Source organism: Penaeus japonicus, unplaced genomic scaffold (assembly GCF_977035675.1).
Source record: "Penaeus japonicus unplaced genomic scaffold, GWHDUDI00000001_assembly GWHDUDI00000013, whole genome shotgun sequence".
Classification (NCBI taxonomy): domain Eukaryota; kingdom Metazoa; phylum Arthropoda; class Malacostraca; order Decapoda; family Penaeidae; genus Penaeus; species Penaeus japonicus.
This window is the reverse complement of record NW_028234415.1, coordinates 8,232,693-8,250,733: the sequence shown is the minus strand read 5'-3', so window position 1 is coordinate 8,250,733 and position 18,041 is coordinate 8,232,693. Positions and strand designations below refer to the sequence as shown.

The window sequence follows — 18,041 nt, the reverse complement described above, 5'->3', positions numbered from 1 at the left end:
AATTCCTTCTCTCCCCTTGTCTTATCTCTCTCTCTTTTGGTAGTTTCATTTGAAGCTGGGGTGCCTATGGGCAATCTGGCCACACTTTAAGCATTAACTTATGATGATCAGTTAGATCTAAAGTTGAAATAGACTGGACCACGCATGCAAGGCCAGGGCGAAACTTTCACACACAAAAAAAATATATATAAATAATTCTTATGAACTGGTTTACTCTTTTTACTTAAATAGCAGATTATTGTTCGGATATTCTTCTCTTTGGATGTAATTATACCATGAAAAAATATCCAATAAGATATTCAAATGAAAGGAAATTCACAATTGATCACAAGTTAATTAAATTGATCAGATATATATTTTTTTTCTACGGATGACAGTAACACCACCATTTTGGAATGAGATGTGATATCAAAAACCTGTCTCTTTACCTAAAATTTCATAGGCATACATAGTTTAGTGCCCGTCATAAAAATCGTTTTCTATTGCACGTTCATTGAAATTATAGTAAGCTGAGAACATTACTTCCTATCATTATCCGATACAAAAAAATATCTTGAAACATTTCGCCTCAGTTATGATTCTTGGTAACTGATGAATCTTCTTGGTAACTGATGAGTTCCAAATGTCTACCAGATCTGCCAAAGCTCACGATCACTTTCAGCATTCTTGCCACTTATCCTGAAGGTATTCCAAGAGTTGATCTATGCTTCTCGGTTGCCGGTTTGCTCCTATCCATCTAAGAATTCTTCACTTCTAGGAGGCCATCGGTATGTTATGGGATTCACGTCCTCTAGTAATGTACGATTTAGTATTCTAAAATATGAGTACTGAATCCTATTTGCATGTTTTATCATTGCTTTGGGATTTTTTTTTTTCTTCCCAATTTGACTTGGGAGTGATTTCAAAGCAGAGGTCCATTTTCTTATTCCATATTAGAACTAACCTGAATTATCTTTCGGGGAAGCCTTTTAGAACCTCTTATTTTGCTGGTATAGGTTCCATGTTGCTATTTTTGGTCACTAGTTTTAGGTTCAGTGTTAAATCAGCTGCATGGGTAATTAATACCACTTCACCAGATCTTTTATATGTTAAGGCCATTCCATGTTATTTGGCGACAAGGATATGCAGTCTATCTATTAGAACTGCTCTACCATAATCTTCAAAAGATTTTACTTAGCTTTTATTATACAATCTGCTAAATACTATCCCAATAAAATTAATCCACCAACAGGGCCTCATATAGAAAAGTACTGGTGTTGCTCCTAGGTGTGTTGCCTTCAGTTTCCGACCATCAATTATTTAGTTGAATTTTAAAGTGTGGAGAAGCTACGTAGCTTTGTATAATTATAGTAATAGGGCTCTATACATCATTTTTAAAGAGAGATGGGAATTAAAAACAAAATGCTAGGCAGAACCGTGTTCCTACGAAATCTACAACTGAAATAAGTGTTTTGGATAAATGGCACCAGCTGTTAATACCCGCCTTTATTTATCATATCATAATTTGATGCTTTAATTCTTTCGACATGAGAGCGTTAACCGTGGCTGGGATATAATGAAACAGAAATGGCTGATTTTTATGGAAAATTGTAATTAGTGGAGATTGTTTACAATTCACAGCAGTGAGACAAGTTGACATATGACATTTGTATAATGGTATCTTTGAAATAGATGAGTTGTTGAGCAATGTACTAGATAAAGAAAGGTAAGTAATAATCTCAGTAGTTATATGTAGTTTACATCTGAGTGTTGAAACTGTAAGTTGTATACACAAGCCAACAGTCAACAAAGTCAACATATGCTAAATGCTAAATTATTTTGTAATTGAACATTGCAAAATTAATTGGAAGATTTGCACAGAGGAAGTTATCACTTGCTAAAACTACTGGGCTTCTATAGACATTTCTATTTTTAAAAAGTCAAATATCTATCATTTCAAAATACGTCAACAGTAATAATGAAATAGTATATGCATTGGATAAGACACATGTCCTTGTAACGTTAATCTTCTTAATATTTCCATAATTGCCGAAAAATTACCATACTCCAGCAATATTCAGAAATATTAGAATCTTTTCGAGATTCCCGTTTGAATTTTTTTTCAATGAACCGGAACGATCCTGTCCTGACGTTAATAGGAAGGATGTCACCAAAGACCCCTACGAGTCTGAATATTTCTGACTTGCACAAAGGAGAGATTCTTAATATGGGCGGCGCGTCCCCTTAGGAGCGTGAGTATTTTTTTTAGAAGATCGTGAGCCCATTAGGGAAGATCTCTAATTATTTGCAAATCTCGTCATCCAAGTCTAGAAATTTAAATGTCTTTAAATTTAAGTGTCAATATCCAGATATACGTTATGCATAGGGCATAGCTATGATTTTGAAGTTGACATTTTTTTAAGGGAAGTATAATCTAAGCATTGGCCAAAGTGTATATACACCTTTTTCAAGAATAATGACTCATGGAGTAATGCCTAAGCATGATACAATGAAATTGATCCTCAGTCTTTCGCCCTTTTCCTTTTCTAAAACTTTTGAGAGTAAATATTTTGACAACCAACAGATGTGTATTTTTGTAAGGATATAGGGGCAATATTAGATAGCTACTAACGATAGGAAATTTGCGGGGATGGCTTGGGCATTCGGACGAAGTCCTATGTAAACTTCTACACTAGAAAACAATGTAATTACATGCAAAAACAATAATTTGGTGATATTAGTTTTGACCACTTCCCTTTTGCCTTCGATACAATGAACAAGCCTGTTATAAGGACGCATTATGATCAAATAATGATAAAAGAAAAGTAATTTTCTAATTTTTTTGAAGTGTTACCGCCAATGATTACAATCGGCACAAAGATTGAACTAATCTATTTGAAATATCACATGATATTCATATTCATAATGCATATAAAACTAAATCTAAAGATTTGAACTCATTAGAATTTACACGCAATTCGTACAGATTCAATTAAACTAATATATTTAAAAAAAAGAAACCTTTTAAGCTTTTACCACCATAATTTGACTTTGACGAGTTTATTAAGACAAGTGGTTACTTACATCTCAAAAGGATGAGGTAACATAGGTTATCCTAACCCCAAGCTTAGTCCCTCTTTGAACTCACATTACTTACAAAACCTCACAACTATGTCAACAAGATTGGAATATTTACGTTATAAAAGGCGGATTAATCACAAGCATACAGAGTTAATGTATACATTTCAGGAAAGCAATATAACAGAATAAATATTCACCTTCACCATGATAGGTCCTCTCCCAGGATCACACAATCAGATACTTGAATATGTGACGATCATATATGTTATCAAGACCTAATTATGTTCCTGGATGGAGGAATTAATCAGAATGTCAAGAAAAATATTTGTATTCAATAGGATGTTGTATCATGAATAATATTCACCTACATCTCAATAAAACCCTGCTCGGCCTTCCATAGTCTTAGCATAAGGGAAGTCACCGTCTTATATGCACAGTTACTACAATTATGTAACTGATGCAAAATGTTCGTACTTCTTCAAAATTTCACTTACCTGGCCATTTCTAAACATCCATACAGCCTGTTCGGGGAGTCCAGCTATCTCTGTATTTCTGTAAATCTTTGCTACCTCATCCATAGACTCATTAAGGGTGATACCGACATACGAATGTAATCACACGTCCCTGGCCTCGCAGCCTATGAGTAGTCAATCGGCACAGGGCCCTTGCTATTAAGTGAGCCAAGCGTTCCTCTGTTATCCACAAAGAAGAATGCATATTATTGATTTCATTCTTTCTAAGTGCCGTCACTATTGCCCATAACTCAGCCTGTGTCGATGATGTATGATTACTCAGTCTTATTCCACTGCTTATGGTGACCACGCCACTCACACTGTCTGATGATTACCCCACATCCTGCTCTGCCATCCTTCAGTACTGATCCATCGCAGTAGACATGAGTAATATCAAGGCGTGTTAGACTTTTTATTTTATGACCATATCTTGCTTTAAGTTGACCTGGTTCATATTATAGCCTCTTATTCATATAGAGGGGATCGACATCCACATTAATCTCCTGCTCCTCCCATAAGCTAACGACAAGTCCTTAAAGCCATAATGGTCGATATATATTTTTCAGCTCCTTCATATATCCCCGCTTGCCTTGTCTATAAAAAGTCCTGGTGTTATTAAGACCGCTGACCATATCTCACTAATTTCTTTCCGCTGTACCCTCTCATTAACCGGATGGCCTCTATGGCATTAACCTCGCTTTTTCACTGTGCAATACTTTGCAATACTGTTTCTGTTCTTATCCTGTAAAACCTAGCATTCTTTTGAAACCCGAGCATAATGCATATAGCCTTATTCTGCATGGTTCCAAGCTTTCGGAACCTTCCCCGACAGCCTATAGAAGGTGCTGGTGCTGCATAATCAACCCGAGCTCTTATTCTACTGATGAAGACCAGTCTCCGTAGAGGCACCCCAGCTCCTATCCCGCAACAAGCGTGTTCCCTGAGCGGTCCCTGTCGGACCTTGCACTGCGCTAGTACGCGATTTGGCAGTGAGATCAATGTAGATACACAGATTCTATCTGAAGTTTTGTGGGTCTCTCTACAGTTGACACTTTATCCAGTAGCTCTTCTTATCCACAATATTTACAGATTACCTTGGGAGAGTGACAGTATTTTTAATGAGTCCAAATTTTTGGCAGTTGTAACAACACCTTGGAGCAGGTTGGTATGGTTGGACATCAATTACATACCCATGCTCCCATGATTTTGCCTGGCAGTTGTTCTTTGTCAAGGGAAAGAACATCAACATGGGCATGTCAATCAGTTAATTTCCCACCCTCTTTTGGATTTTTTTAAACTTCTTTCACTCCTTGGTCTGCTAGTTCTTTCTGCAGAGTCTCCTCTGAGTACTTCATCAGCTTTGCGTTAAACACCACTCCTTTTACCTGATTACGATAGATGTTGGCGGAGACTGAAATATCTAATATCTTCTTAAGGCTCAAGATCTACCTTGCCTAATTTTCAGTGACTACCTGCAAAAGCAGAGTGTCCTCTTTGGTCTGACGGATCTTCTTAGTCGTACTGCACCATTGGTTACTTTCTCTGAATATTTTGATATAAATTTCTTCTATTTTTGTTGCAAATTTGATATAAATGAACAGAGGGGTTTTGCGAGAGGGTATAGGACTTTGTTCATTTGCAAATTTCTTATTTAGGCCATCTGAACTCTTTCCTACTAGAGGCAGAAAAGGTTTGATGGTCACGGCTTCCATTGTCATCGTCTGGATACAGTCCAGATCAGGTGATCGATCAGTCAGAAAGGTTTTTAAAGTATTTGTACCAAGTTGTAGATCATCCACCCCGTCAGAGAATGTCAGTCCCCCTAACCCATTCGGCTCAGTATGAGTAGGGGCTTTGTTGGGACCGCCTCCCTTAAGGTGGGTTAGCAGCGGTCATGGGGATAACTATCCCTCCCACCGTCAGCTCCAAGTGCCTGGCGCCTCCCATTTCCGCCATCATGAGGTGGCTTAAAACCGGATCATTGGAGCTGGACTCTTGACAGGTATTATCTACACCCCTAGGGGTCTGTCATGGGGTGTTGATCTTCACTTTAGATGTTCGCTAATTTATAGTTGACATCATTGGTGAATCATCATGCGAGTCTTTTCGTTGACTCATCCACAAGGACCTTGATGGCTTGGGTGACCTTAACAGGGACCGAAGTCCTCGCTAACGTCGCTCCTTTTTTCATTGGTAGTACAAAGCCTCCATACCACCACAAGGTGAACTCACTTTGGGGAGGCACTCATGTACATATTCGCTTCATCATTTTACTTATACGGGGAGTCAAAGATACAGGTCTGTAACCAACAGGTGATTTTGGAGCAAGTATTATGATAGTTTTTTTTCTATGTATTCGGTAATCTACCATACTGAATAAGTCTAGTAAAGAGCTATTCTTCAAGCTTGCTAATGAATTTAGAATATGTTACTCCATCATCCCCTGTTGATGTGCTTTTGTCTCTTTTGACTTCATTTAGGAGTTCGTTTATAGTTATAACCTGACAAGATACTGCAGTAATGTTTATGAACGAAACAATCTGTCCCTTTCTTTCGACTTCTCAATATGTTTGTTTGCCTCCTCCTCTGGGTGTGGGTGACCGATGAGGCTATTTGTCTTGCCCCTCAACTGTTTACTTGATGTCATATTTCCTTGAAACTTTCCTAAATATATGAAGTGTCTTATTACTACAGTATATGTTTTTTTTTCCTTGCTCTGTTTCTCCTCCATTCTGTAACTTTCTATCGCACTTAAATTCTTGTTGAACCTGTCTAAACTTACGTGTGTGTGACATTTATAACAGCCCTCCATATTGTAAATAAACAGTTTTCTGCCGTTTGTGTTTGTGTCGGTTTCTTTGGATTTTTTTTTTCTTTTTGCCTAAATCTAATTTTATATATGCGAAATGATCACTTAAGTAGTTCACTTACTACTTCAAATTCTTTTTAAATCCCCTGACCGCTAAGCAAACTGGCGTAAGTAAGTCGTTCATCCTTGATGTGTGTCGCTTTTTACCACCCAACAAGCATGCCTCAGGCTTATCTTTGAGAAATTGGTAAAATCTGATAACATTAGGATTGATTTTGCCCATCTCTTCTAATTGCGGTTTCCTAGCTAAGAGTCACTATCAGAGTCCAGTCAGAGTACATGCAATCTGATAATATCTAAGATCAAAGCATCTCCCAGACACATAAATTGGCAATATATAGTTCAGAAGGTACGTTCTATAACCATCAAGTTTAAAAGTGTCATCTTTTATGCCCCTAGTTTCCTGAATACAAATTACATCTAATTTAAATTACCTACGTCTGTTATTCTAGTAAATAAACTACTTACATACCACATTATCTTACTACCACCATACTCCATCAGACCTTTATGGCTTCCTTATATTTGTCAAATAGTTCCTGAGTGTTTGCCCGCTCCTCCTCAATTAATTCCCAGTGACTTGAAGGTCGATTTTTTCCCTCCACTACAATCGGTCCTTTTCTTTCTTTGACCTTTATTGTCATGTTGCTTTCTGTACTTTCCTCGTTTACCAGATGTTGTCTTTCATTGAGGTTTCTTTTAGGAGAGTTTCTTTAACAGGCTCCGCTCCCTTTTTTGTTTTTTTCTAAACCACTATCCTGCACTTTTGCCAACTTTTTTTTTCAATTGCATCCACCCTCTGCACTAAGGTATGCAACACTCCAGCACTTGCAGATTATCTCTTTCATAGAAGAATCCCTATCAATGCTTCTCGGCGTTTCCTTGGCTGTAGTACCCTCTCTCGTCGGGCAGTTGTCTTGGCCGTTCATGGCATTACCTAATTCTGGGCTCCGTAACCAAGCATTGGGGGCTGTCTACTCTCCTCCCGCTGCACGTCAGATCGTCTGGTGGTCATTCCTCTTGCCTTTTCCTCGGTTCCTCTCTGGGAAACCGAGGAATTAAGTTCCAATCTTGGCCTCGCCTCGATGACGGCCTCGACCCAGCATTATGCGAGCCTAAGTAATTTCAGCAGCAGGGTTTCACCCTCTCTTCCTTGTATATATTTGCTCTGCAGATTCCGGAGCCATGCTTCCTACAGCAGAGCCTGCATTTGGCATCCTGCTGACAGGACCACTACTTGTGTCACCATCTGTTGCATTTGAGGTACATGACTGGCCACTCCACATAAAGCGCCAGCCTCCTGTATCCAGTCCCAGAAATGAAGACCTCCAGGACGAGATAGCATCACTCCTCGCCTCGTGGCGCATGCCTCTTCATCCAAACATTTCTGTCGTCGCCGAGCAGAAAATCTGGGTCCAGTTCAGTGGGGTACTGGAATGTAATGACCGTCATTTTTACCCCTTGTGGGAGAAGGAGCACTGTCTCTTTGTACCCCTGATATGTCAGGAACTGCTCAGCCTCTTCGTTCCGTGCCCTAAGATAATGGTCTTTCCTTCGCCACTTTCAGCACTGGCTCAAAATTACGATGTTTTCGCCCTAGTTGCATTGCCCACTAACTTTTCCATGAAGGCCACATTGCAAGATTATGGGAATAACAGCCTCCTCCTGCCATTCCTACTGCCACTATCCTCATCCCCGAGAGTTGCCTTGTTCTCCTCTTTCGCATTCGCTTTCATTATCGCTGGAGTTTTTACTCTTGCGATTTACCCCCAATAAGTGAGGGTGGAGGGTAAACACAGGATTCAGGGAATCTTTCACGACTGAGGACAGCACTAGAAGCACGTGCTACTTCTGTGAGTGATACAACACGACTGTAGCACCATCCGAACGAGCGAAATTGCTCGAGTTGCTTGGTGGATGACCTGGTTTGCTTATTTCCATACATATTCGTTATTATACTGGTATTTGAAATGTTTAACCATTTTGTTTAATGCAAAATAAATATAAAAGATAAGTGAACATATGTCGATTCCCGGGAATGGGGTGGTACCAAACGGTTGGAAACCCTGCATGCAAAGTAAACAGAAGACACCTGCTTGTCTGGACAATTTGAGAAAATAAAAATGATGGCTTATGCTCGTCTCCCCTTTAGCTTCGTCTCAATATTCCACTCTCCACTCGAGATGACCCATTATCGTCCTACTACCTTCGACAGCTGTGAAAACAGACCAAACACCTATTTAACTGGCCACTTCGTTTGTTTCCCAGTCTGGATATTCAAAGAAAATGCGGTTTGTCTTTTCTTTATTATGGGGATTCCAAACACAGATCTTCCCCTACTGGATTAAAACAATCCAGAGTTTAAGTATAACAATCAACAACAGAATGGCTTCGCTCGTGCACAGCAGAACGGTCTTAAATAATCAGTACAAAAATAGCCAACTTAAAATAGGTTCTTGTACGAATCTATCACCAAAAAAAAATGAACAGCTAATGGAGCGACACAACCACAATATCTGGCAGATAAACGGTTGACTGTGTGCAACATGAAAATAAGTAACTTGCAAGAAATCCCTTATGGGTACACAATCCTCAAGGTAAATTCCTAGAGCTCTTCCTTTTTACTTGTTTTCTCCTTGTCTTCCTCTTTGGCTTTTTCCTCGCCTTCTTTCGCTGCCTTCACTTCCTTCATCTTTTCGATGAGGGACGTGTCCTTCCAAGCAGAGATGTCATCTTCAGGGATCTCCGCACACGTCACCAACGGATTCCTGGAGCGGGCACATGGTAATGGCATTATATAACAGTCATTACAATAACTTTTAAGTGAATAATCAAATAAAATTTCAGCTCACACTAAAACTTGGTTGAGAAGATTGTCAAAATACCTATAACACAAGTTAAATGTTTACTGAAAGGCAAAACTGTTTAAAAATCCTTCGAAGTCAGGCCTGAGGATGAAATCCCAGAGGACTTCGAAACCGTTATCTTACTTTTTATTAAAGCTATTGTGTTTAGAAAATTTTCCAATCGTTGTATCATACGCAAAATCTATACAATACCCACGTGTCAGAAGGAGGCAGGAATGAATTAGCCGGCACGGCATGTACGAGTGTGTTCCGGCACAACAGCTTCGCCAGGGTTGATGTCTTTATGAAGTCCCGCTGTTCTACCGTTAACATGCTGCTGTCATGCTCCCAGAATAAGCGGTTGCCAGTCTTCAGTCGGGCGAACTGGTCAGCCTGGAGGTGGTAGACATACGAAAAGAATGAGTAAAGATACAATATATATACATATAAATACTTAACATGTATAGTATAATATAGTATACATTCGTATTAATGTATACTATATTAAATACACAGGTACATGAGCCTCTGCACTGTGTGTATACAATGCACAGTACATATTTGGGTTTCCTGTTTCTAGGAGTTTCTAAACATCTCGGGATTCCGGAACCAGTCGGGATATTTCCTGATATCACGGGATTTTCCGCACCATGTAATATTTGTACAAACTAGTGCTACTCGTATATGCATTGCTACCCCTACATTCTTTGATATTGCATTATCTGTAAAATATTTTATAAGTTATTAATTTGATACATTATCTTACACTGCAACAATGTTTTCCTCATTAGCTTGCTTATGTGGTATGATTTATTATAATAAGCATGATTTTGCTTAATGGTATTCCGTTAACCATAAGATAAGTTTGGTCTGCTATCATACAAAGAATATTTTTTATACTAAATGCCAATTGGAAACTATACTCCAAAAACAAAACGAACACTTGAATTATCTATTAAAAAAAAAATTACTTAAATTGCAGAAGTTGTTCATGAAATGTCCTAAAAAAAACACAAACGGTCAGTCTCATTGTTATGCAACACGACATTCAGAAACATTATGAATTCAGAAGCCCTACTCTACACCTCTGTCAAAAGCTTAATCAAAATCTCTCTTGCATCTTTCTTTCTATCCTGTGCTTTCATATTTCATAATGTTCAACTCAAGCGAAAAATATAGCAAGAATAACTACGCGATTTGAACCGATTTTCCGGGGGGGGGGGGAAGCATGTGAACTTAAGCCCGAAATCCTGATATCACAGGATCACGAGTAGGGGTGAATCCTAGTACATTCGTATACTAGATAATACATGACACACACACACACACACAATTCTCCCCTGCCCCCCTCTCCCCCAACCCATCCACAGCAAACTTCAGCCCATAACTTCCCGACTCCCTCTTCAACTTCTTACCATGAGACAGGTGAAGGTCTTGCCGACGATGCCACCGTCCTCCTCGTCCGGTTTCTCGAGGAGGGCCACCAGAGGGTCTAGGTCATCGATCTCGTTTCTGAAAATGGCACAATATCCGTATAGATATATTATATCCGTATATCAGAATATCCGTATGTCAGATATATACCCGTATATCAGAATATCCGTATGTCAGAATATCCGTATAGATACTTGGTAAATATCCGCTACTCTCATTTTATGGTAATATCAGTAAACGAAGGTAATCGTTCACAAGGAAACTTTACCGATTTAAAACAACTTATCGACAGTATAACCGTCTTGGTGCACGTGGAAGCAAACAAGCAAATGACGTGCAGGACAAGAAAACATCCACCACAAAGGATGATAAAAAAAACGGCAGAGCTACATAAACCAAGCAACAGCTCAGGAGCATAAGGTCATTTTCACGGTCAAATCTCACGATACTTACTGGTATAATTCCTTGAGATCCTTCACCAGGTCTCCAGACAGATTTTTCTCCAGGTCCTCCCAGGTGTTGTAAGAGTGCGTGTTGTCACAGAATCTTCTCCAGGTCAAATAGCCCACCAATCCTGATATACAAAAAAAAAAAATTGCAATCATCCTCACTCATCACCCTCATCAATCACCGTAATTCACAATATCTCTATCATTTACTGTACTGAGTATAATGTATTATATAACACGTGCATAATCACTGTGTATATGCCATAAACACTCGTGTTTAAAGCGACAAAAAGAAACTCAATTGAGGGGTGACTGAAGCTTGTTTTCTGCCACTGTTGCTACAATAATCCATAGTAAAACCGCTTTACTTGAATAAGAAATGCAAACTATATAAGGGTGACTCGTCACACTATACACATGTACAAGGACGTGAACTTAGTGATAATGCCATCTAATAAAAACATGTTAGAAGCTGAAAAAACGGGTCTTACTCCTAATGCCCACCGTCGCAAGTTTAAAGCTTCCCTTAGTGACCCACCTTGATCTCGCCCACGTTGGACGTCCATGGCAAGGAGGTCTTGGTAAGGATCTTCCCGGACGGCGTTGTAGTGGGACGACTCCAGGATCTCTGTCGGTCCCCATTTCGCCCTCCACTCCGTTTGCATCTGTTACGGCAAAGGTTCATCATTCAATTCAATCTGCATGTGTTTAGATATATACACATACATCTACATACATTATACATAAGCATTATACATAAGCATTAGCCACACACATACATACTCTACATTATACATTAACAGTACACCCACCCACACACACGCATCTACACCGATTAACCTACCGAGGGATTCCTGTAGGAGGCGACGGAGAAGGAGCTCAGGATGCCTGGGTTGACCTCCTTGATGTACCCCGCGGCGGGTCCCTCGGCACCCGGGTTGAGGGAGTGCTTCTTCACCAACTCCTCGCCCATCAGGACGGGAAGGTATTCGTTGAATGTGATGTGGTTGTACTCGGCGATGGTGATACGTCTGGAAAGGGAAAAAAAATAAAAATGTTCTACATTCTGTCGGTGCCGTTTTCCATATAATATTCTGCAACCATACCAGCTGGAAGGAGAAAGTCAGGCAACAGAGTACCTTATTTTTGATGAGGGAATAAACTAGCCAACAATCGTTACCCGCAGTTCTGCAAAATCGCAAAAGCTGGGTTGGGCTAACCAAGGTTTAATTCGCCTTTAGACCTTGGGCCTTACCTAGGCACGTGCTAGCCTCTACATGTCTGCATGTAACAAGCAACCTGATAATAGACTCTCGAACACTACCGCCTAGAAAATTCTTGAAGCCCTGAATGCTGTAGTAATATTCAGCATATCCAGTTTTCACAGCATAGACTTTTATGTGCATCACACAAGAATGTGACAGCGAGAGCATTAGGTTTGTGATACAGGTTGTGTTGGTAGGTTGATGAAACAAGGTATGTGTTGGAAATTAAGGTTAAATTTTGTAATCAATAACTTAAGCTAGAACTTTTACACTATCTGAGAGACGCGTGGTAAAGCCATTTAGACCACTTAGCATTAGATACAAAGAGCGCTGTGATTATCTCTTCTCCTTTAATTAATTCAAAGATACGTGTCATAACCTAAATTTGAAATGTAACATTATAGTATACTATAACCATACAAACGTATCAGTTTTCTCACGCATGTGAAATTAGCCGAATAAAACGTTAAAATACCTAATATAATGTAACACAAGACACTTAGTTGACAGGTGACATGCTTAAAAAAAATCAAACGCGATAATGTTTGTAGTTCACTAGTTTGAAACAAAGTCAGTTCCAACTTTACAATAGTGACAGCACACCATATAAATCAGCATAACCCATAAGGCCTTTAACCTCAGAATCCATCTTCCTATTCTGGAGCATCACTTTAAAACCAAAGCGAGAGCAAGAATGAAAACGCACGAAAGGGCCCGACCTCGCTTCGTTGTAAAGCAGCGAATCATCGAAGTGGGGATTGATCTCTGCCAGGGCGTCGACGATCCGATTGTGCTCCAACACAAACAGCAGCCTCAGACTCTCCAGCTGTGAGGAAAGCATCAAGGCATTCAAACATGGCGGTATATTTTGTCACGAACAATTATTTTTTTTTTCTAAATTAACAGGTTATAGGAATGTAACGGATAAAACGTTTTTAGTCCACTCTAAATACCCAATCATCTCCTTCCGCCAACTGGAAACATCCTTCCAAGCTCTCGGGGGCACCGCACTTCTTATCACCGTCTGTCGCTTCCTCTTCTTTCTCAGGAGCTCTGTTAATATTGAAAGCAAAATAATCCATATCATTATCACTGTAATATTCATGCGCACTTGTCTGCCTCTTCCTCTTCTTTTTCAGGAGCCCTGTTAATGTTGAAAGCAAAAGAATTCATACCATTATCATTGCAATATCCATAAGGTTATTTTTCGAGGTTATCAGAACAAACCGATAATGAACATGCAACTTGAATACGACAAACGTACTTAAGGTAGCCGAAGTAGCCAGTCTTCCTCGAAAAGGCAACCTCGTTGGTGGGACCGTACACAGGCGTGGCGTCCAAATATGTTGACACAAGGGAGAGTGTCTCTCGGTGTCCTAAAATAAATCGCATTAGGATATCAGGCATGACTTAGATTATATGTGTATGTCTAGTACACATGCATTGACTTCCTTCTAACCGGAAAAGTGTTTCCTTTTTAAATTCCCTTTCGTGACTTGAATATTTTATATCTATCTATAGTTTACTACTTCTGAACGGTTCATCTGAACAGCATGTAATGTAATCTTAACTTTGTTTGAGAGCAAATTCACAGCTAAATCCACTTTCAAATATAAAATAAATAAACCCCAACCAAGTATAAGAATATGATAAATAAAGTAGTTTTATCATAAGCCCACTAGTTATACATCTTTACCTTCCTGCTGCGTTTCATACAAACCAACTGTCATACTTCAATAGACGATCCATCAATATTCATCCTCGCCAATCCTCCTATCTCCTTTCCCTCTCAATTCCAGCATTCCCACTGCCTTCGTCCCGCACACATTACTCACCCAGGATTGCTTGTGCTTTCGCCGACCTCTTGAAGCTCAAGCACTGAATGGTGGAGTGGTCGGGGTCGTCCTCAGCCAAGTAGATTGGTGCGCAGTCCTCTACGTCGGGAGTGGCGCAGCAGTCCGTGCCCTCTACCCAGGGCGATTCCTGACAGAACGGAAGATTTCTTCAGTTTCCCCTAAACGCCTTAAATGATCAGTCATTCGTACTTCAATATGAAATCATTGAGAAATCGGCATTGTTTCCTAAAGTCTACCCGAGCGCTTCTCCCATCCAACTACCCACAGGAATGCTGAAGCTGTCGCGCTGGATGAAATGGCCCCACTCTCCGAAGATCCCCGTCACGGGAGGCCTTTTTAGGTGCTTCCTCAGAAGGTTGGCCACTGCCCTGGCCGAAGGCAGAGTCTTCTCTCCTGACACAGACTCGCGGAGGGAAAATCCTGTAGAAGGCATTACATTTCGAGTGGAAAGATAACTCGAGTATATATCTACAAACCTGTATATTACATAACTTGTCTTTTTCAACTCGAAATGATGGGTTTCTAAACTAGTTCGGTCACTCTTCGCTTACCATCTTTACCGGCGGCTGCAGGCTGAAGCCGGAGGAACTTGGAGCCGATCGCCCCCAGGTCAGGCGACTCCTGGTTGACGCACGTGCCGTCCACGTTCGGATACGGCGACCCCACCATGCACCGGAAAGACATCACTGGCAAGCGTCGACCAAAGGATAATTACTCCGACTTGCAATCATCGATTCAATCACACAAATGCATGACGGTCATACCAATATATGAAATCTTAAATAATAATACCAACAGTAGGAAAAAATAATGATTAATACCAATTAATCATTAAACCTCATCCAGAACAAGCCCCTCCCCCTGCACCACCTCATCCTCACCTAGACCCAGGTCCTCCGACAGCGTCTTGTCGATATTCATCAAGGGAATCACGTGCTTCTCCAACCCCTTCAGCAGCCAGTCTTCGGGGCACCGCTTGCCCACCCGAGTCTTCCTGATCATGCCCAGGATCGTCTTGGATGTCGACTCCAGCAACTCCCCTGTCCGCGTGACCTTTGGGGAGGGAGGAGCGATAGGTCAAGTCAGGTTAGGTTTCCCACTGGTAACGAAGGGACATTATTCACGCTCGAAAACAGAGGTAAATTATTTGGTAACCAATAGTGGTTTCATCTAATTATTTATTACAAAAAATCCTTCATATATTTATTAATTTATTCTATCTACTCCTTCGTCCATCTTCCATCTTTGTATATCTTTGTCCATCATATATTTATTAATTCATTCATTCTATCTACTCCTTTGTCCACCTTCCCATCTGTCCCTCCATTCACTTACATTCTTCAGGACCTGCGTCAGCCCTGAGAATGTGGGTACTCCCTCGGCGTCCTCGTGCGCCCACTTCTGCAGAAGCTCCTCCTTCGTGGCATCAAAGCCCTGGTGGAGGATGGAGCCGGCGGAGCGCGCGTATCCTACTTCGATGCACTCGGCCTCCCTGTTGGCACTCGCGTCTGAGGAGGAAAGGCGACGTGAGCCTGGATGGGAAACTTGATGCATATACATACATGCACTATAATATATGTATGTGTGTATATGTTTGCATGCAAATATATATACATACATATAAAACTATACATGCATATACAGCTATACATACATATATCCATGCATACATATAAGCACACACTTTATTACTAATGTACAGGTATGAACACATCTGTTGCAGTATAAATTAAATGAATGAAGAAAATTAATTAAAAATAAACGCATGTAAATTGTAAAACGCAAAGACTGTCGTTCTTCGAGTTTACATTTACAAATCACAGTGAGCGACTTAAAAAAAAAAAACTAATGCAAGCTACAAAGACTATAGGAAACACTCATGACCCTCCACGACTCTTTAATAATAACCACCAGCAATAATAAAAAGCGCTACTAATTTACCCTTCTTGATATCGTTCCTAAGTGCACCTTGCGCCTCTCCCTCCTCCTTTCTTTTTTTTTTTTTTTTTTTTTTTTTGGCCGGGAATCACTGACCTCCGCCACTTCCCGTAGCGTCGGCGACTGGCCAGACTCCATGCACTTGCTGCGTCACTTCGCTCTGTCACCGCGCCCACCTACTACTCGTGCAACCCTCAGGACTCGCACTTTCCTTTCTCTAGACCAGTTATCAACATAATGTGGATGTTATATTGTTATCTGCGTGAAAGGACATTGCGTAATTGTAGTTTAATTTCCTGCTTACGCTTACTAGAAAATGCGATTATATGTCGGATATTTATTCCATGAACTCGCTTAAATATACTAAGCAACATCACCAGTATATATATCCACGCATCATTCCCATCACATATATTGTTCTCATTAACATGGAGCGACGTGTTATTAATATCATCCGAAACAGAAAATGTAGTACAAAAATGGCAAAGCCATGTTATTTTTTTAAGGAAGTCCTGAGCTCCATGTGAATCAGCAGGAATCCGGTTACAATTACCACGCTCATTCAACCACGGTAACAGGTTCTTTAAGCTTTTACTTAAAAAAAAAAAAATCAAAAGCACGGTGGTAAGCGAACTATGGGGGTTCTTTCACCTTTACAACACACCCTGTCACACGCTTCCGCATTATATGGAGTGCAAGTGACGATGGCGGGGTGTTCTGGCGTCGGCAGAGAACCGTGTTCAGTGAACGGTCCGGTGCGCCGCTTCCGACACTCTTCCCGCATTTAGGAAGTGCTTTCGCTAGTGGATGACATAATAGGGAACTTTTTTAAATCTTTCAAAATCGGATTTAATTCTTAAAATATGTCCAGAACTGCTTAAAACATTCAAGATGCGGTTACAATAAATACATACGATTACCCAATTCAAGTCCAGGAACTGATCCTCCGAAGTTCGACATGACAAAGCAACATCTACGATCCACGCATAACGGAACATTACCTGCTGCAAGAACGATGTTGAAAGTTCGCGTACCGACAGACAATCGACGCACATTATTTTGAAATTTTGAATTTTCTGGCAGTAGGAAGTGACGCCTAGGAAGACACTTGTTAACACTTAAGAGGTGTGGGAATAAGTAGAGGGAGGAAAGCTGTCAAGTGGAGGGAGGAAAGCTGTCAAGTGGAGGGAGGAAAGCTGTCAAGTGGAGGGAGGAAAGCTGTCAAGTGGAGGGAGGAAAGCTGTCAAGTGGAGGGAGGAAAGCTGTCAAATATAAGATCTTTAAAACATTCGAGTCAATACTATCGACAAGTATAAGGCAAAGAAAATACACACCATTGAAATACACACTATATACGCACTATACAGTAACGGGAGTTCGGAATCACCACCTCTAGTCATGTGTACGAAGGAATACGAGTGAGACCATGCATGTTAGGTTAATATACTCCTGCCTCAACTTGGGATGTCGAAACGGCTTACTTGGGAATGGGAAATATTGCCGATATTCTCCTGAGCACTCGCTTATGACCAAAATTTCGATAGAGCTCGAAACCCTCAAATAGGGAAACAGTCACAGCTCTAAACGTGATGGAGGTTTGTCTTGTCTTTTCCGGAACATCAGCAAGCACGGATGTCGCAGCGATTGCTTGATAATAGTGCGTCATAGCCAAGATAATTACGAAAAAAACTGTTTGGAAAGTTAATGCAGGTTATTTTGCAAGAGGTGACCGAGACCTATTATGATAGATATCCATGAACGGAATTCATGATACTTATGTATGTATGTATGTATGTATGTATGTATGTATGC

The 18,041-nt window shown here is 40.4% G+C and overlaps 1 protein-coding gene across 1 annotated transcript in view; it reads right to left on the bottom strand.

The window, feature by feature from the left end:
• Positions 1-8,730: 8,730 nt before the first annotated feature.
• The window catches only part of LOC122252553 (peroxidase), a 10,294-nt gene continuing 983 nt past the window's right edge, over positions 8,731-18,041 (bottom strand). The window contains exons 2-15 of the mRNA XM_043015065.2: positions 15,627-15,799; positions 15,173-15,344; positions 14,843-14,977; positions 14,557-14,711; positions 14,271-14,418; positions 13,700-13,811; positions 13,389-13,488; positions 13,155-13,261; positions 12,015-12,201; positions 11,709-11,835; positions 11,175-11,295; positions 10,703-10,799; positions 9,505-9,680; positions 8,731-9,209 (exon numbers count right to left, since the gene is read on the bottom strand). Of these exons, the coding sequence (XP_042870999.2) occupies positions 9,047-9,209; positions 9,505-9,680; positions 10,703-10,799; positions 11,175-11,295; positions 11,709-11,835; positions 12,015-12,201; positions 13,155-13,261; positions 13,389-13,488; positions 13,700-13,811; positions 14,271-14,418; positions 14,557-14,711; positions 14,843-14,977; positions 15,173-15,344; positions 15,627-15,799 (1,973 nt within the window). The 3' untranslated portion in view covers positions 8,731-9,046. The remainder of the gene's footprint in view (positions 9,210-9,504; positions 9,681-10,702; positions 10,800-11,174; positions 11,296-11,708; positions 11,836-12,014; positions 12,202-13,154; positions 13,262-13,388; positions 13,489-13,699; positions 13,812-14,270; positions 14,419-14,556; positions 14,712-14,842; positions 14,978-15,172; positions 15,345-15,626; positions 15,800-18,041) is intronic.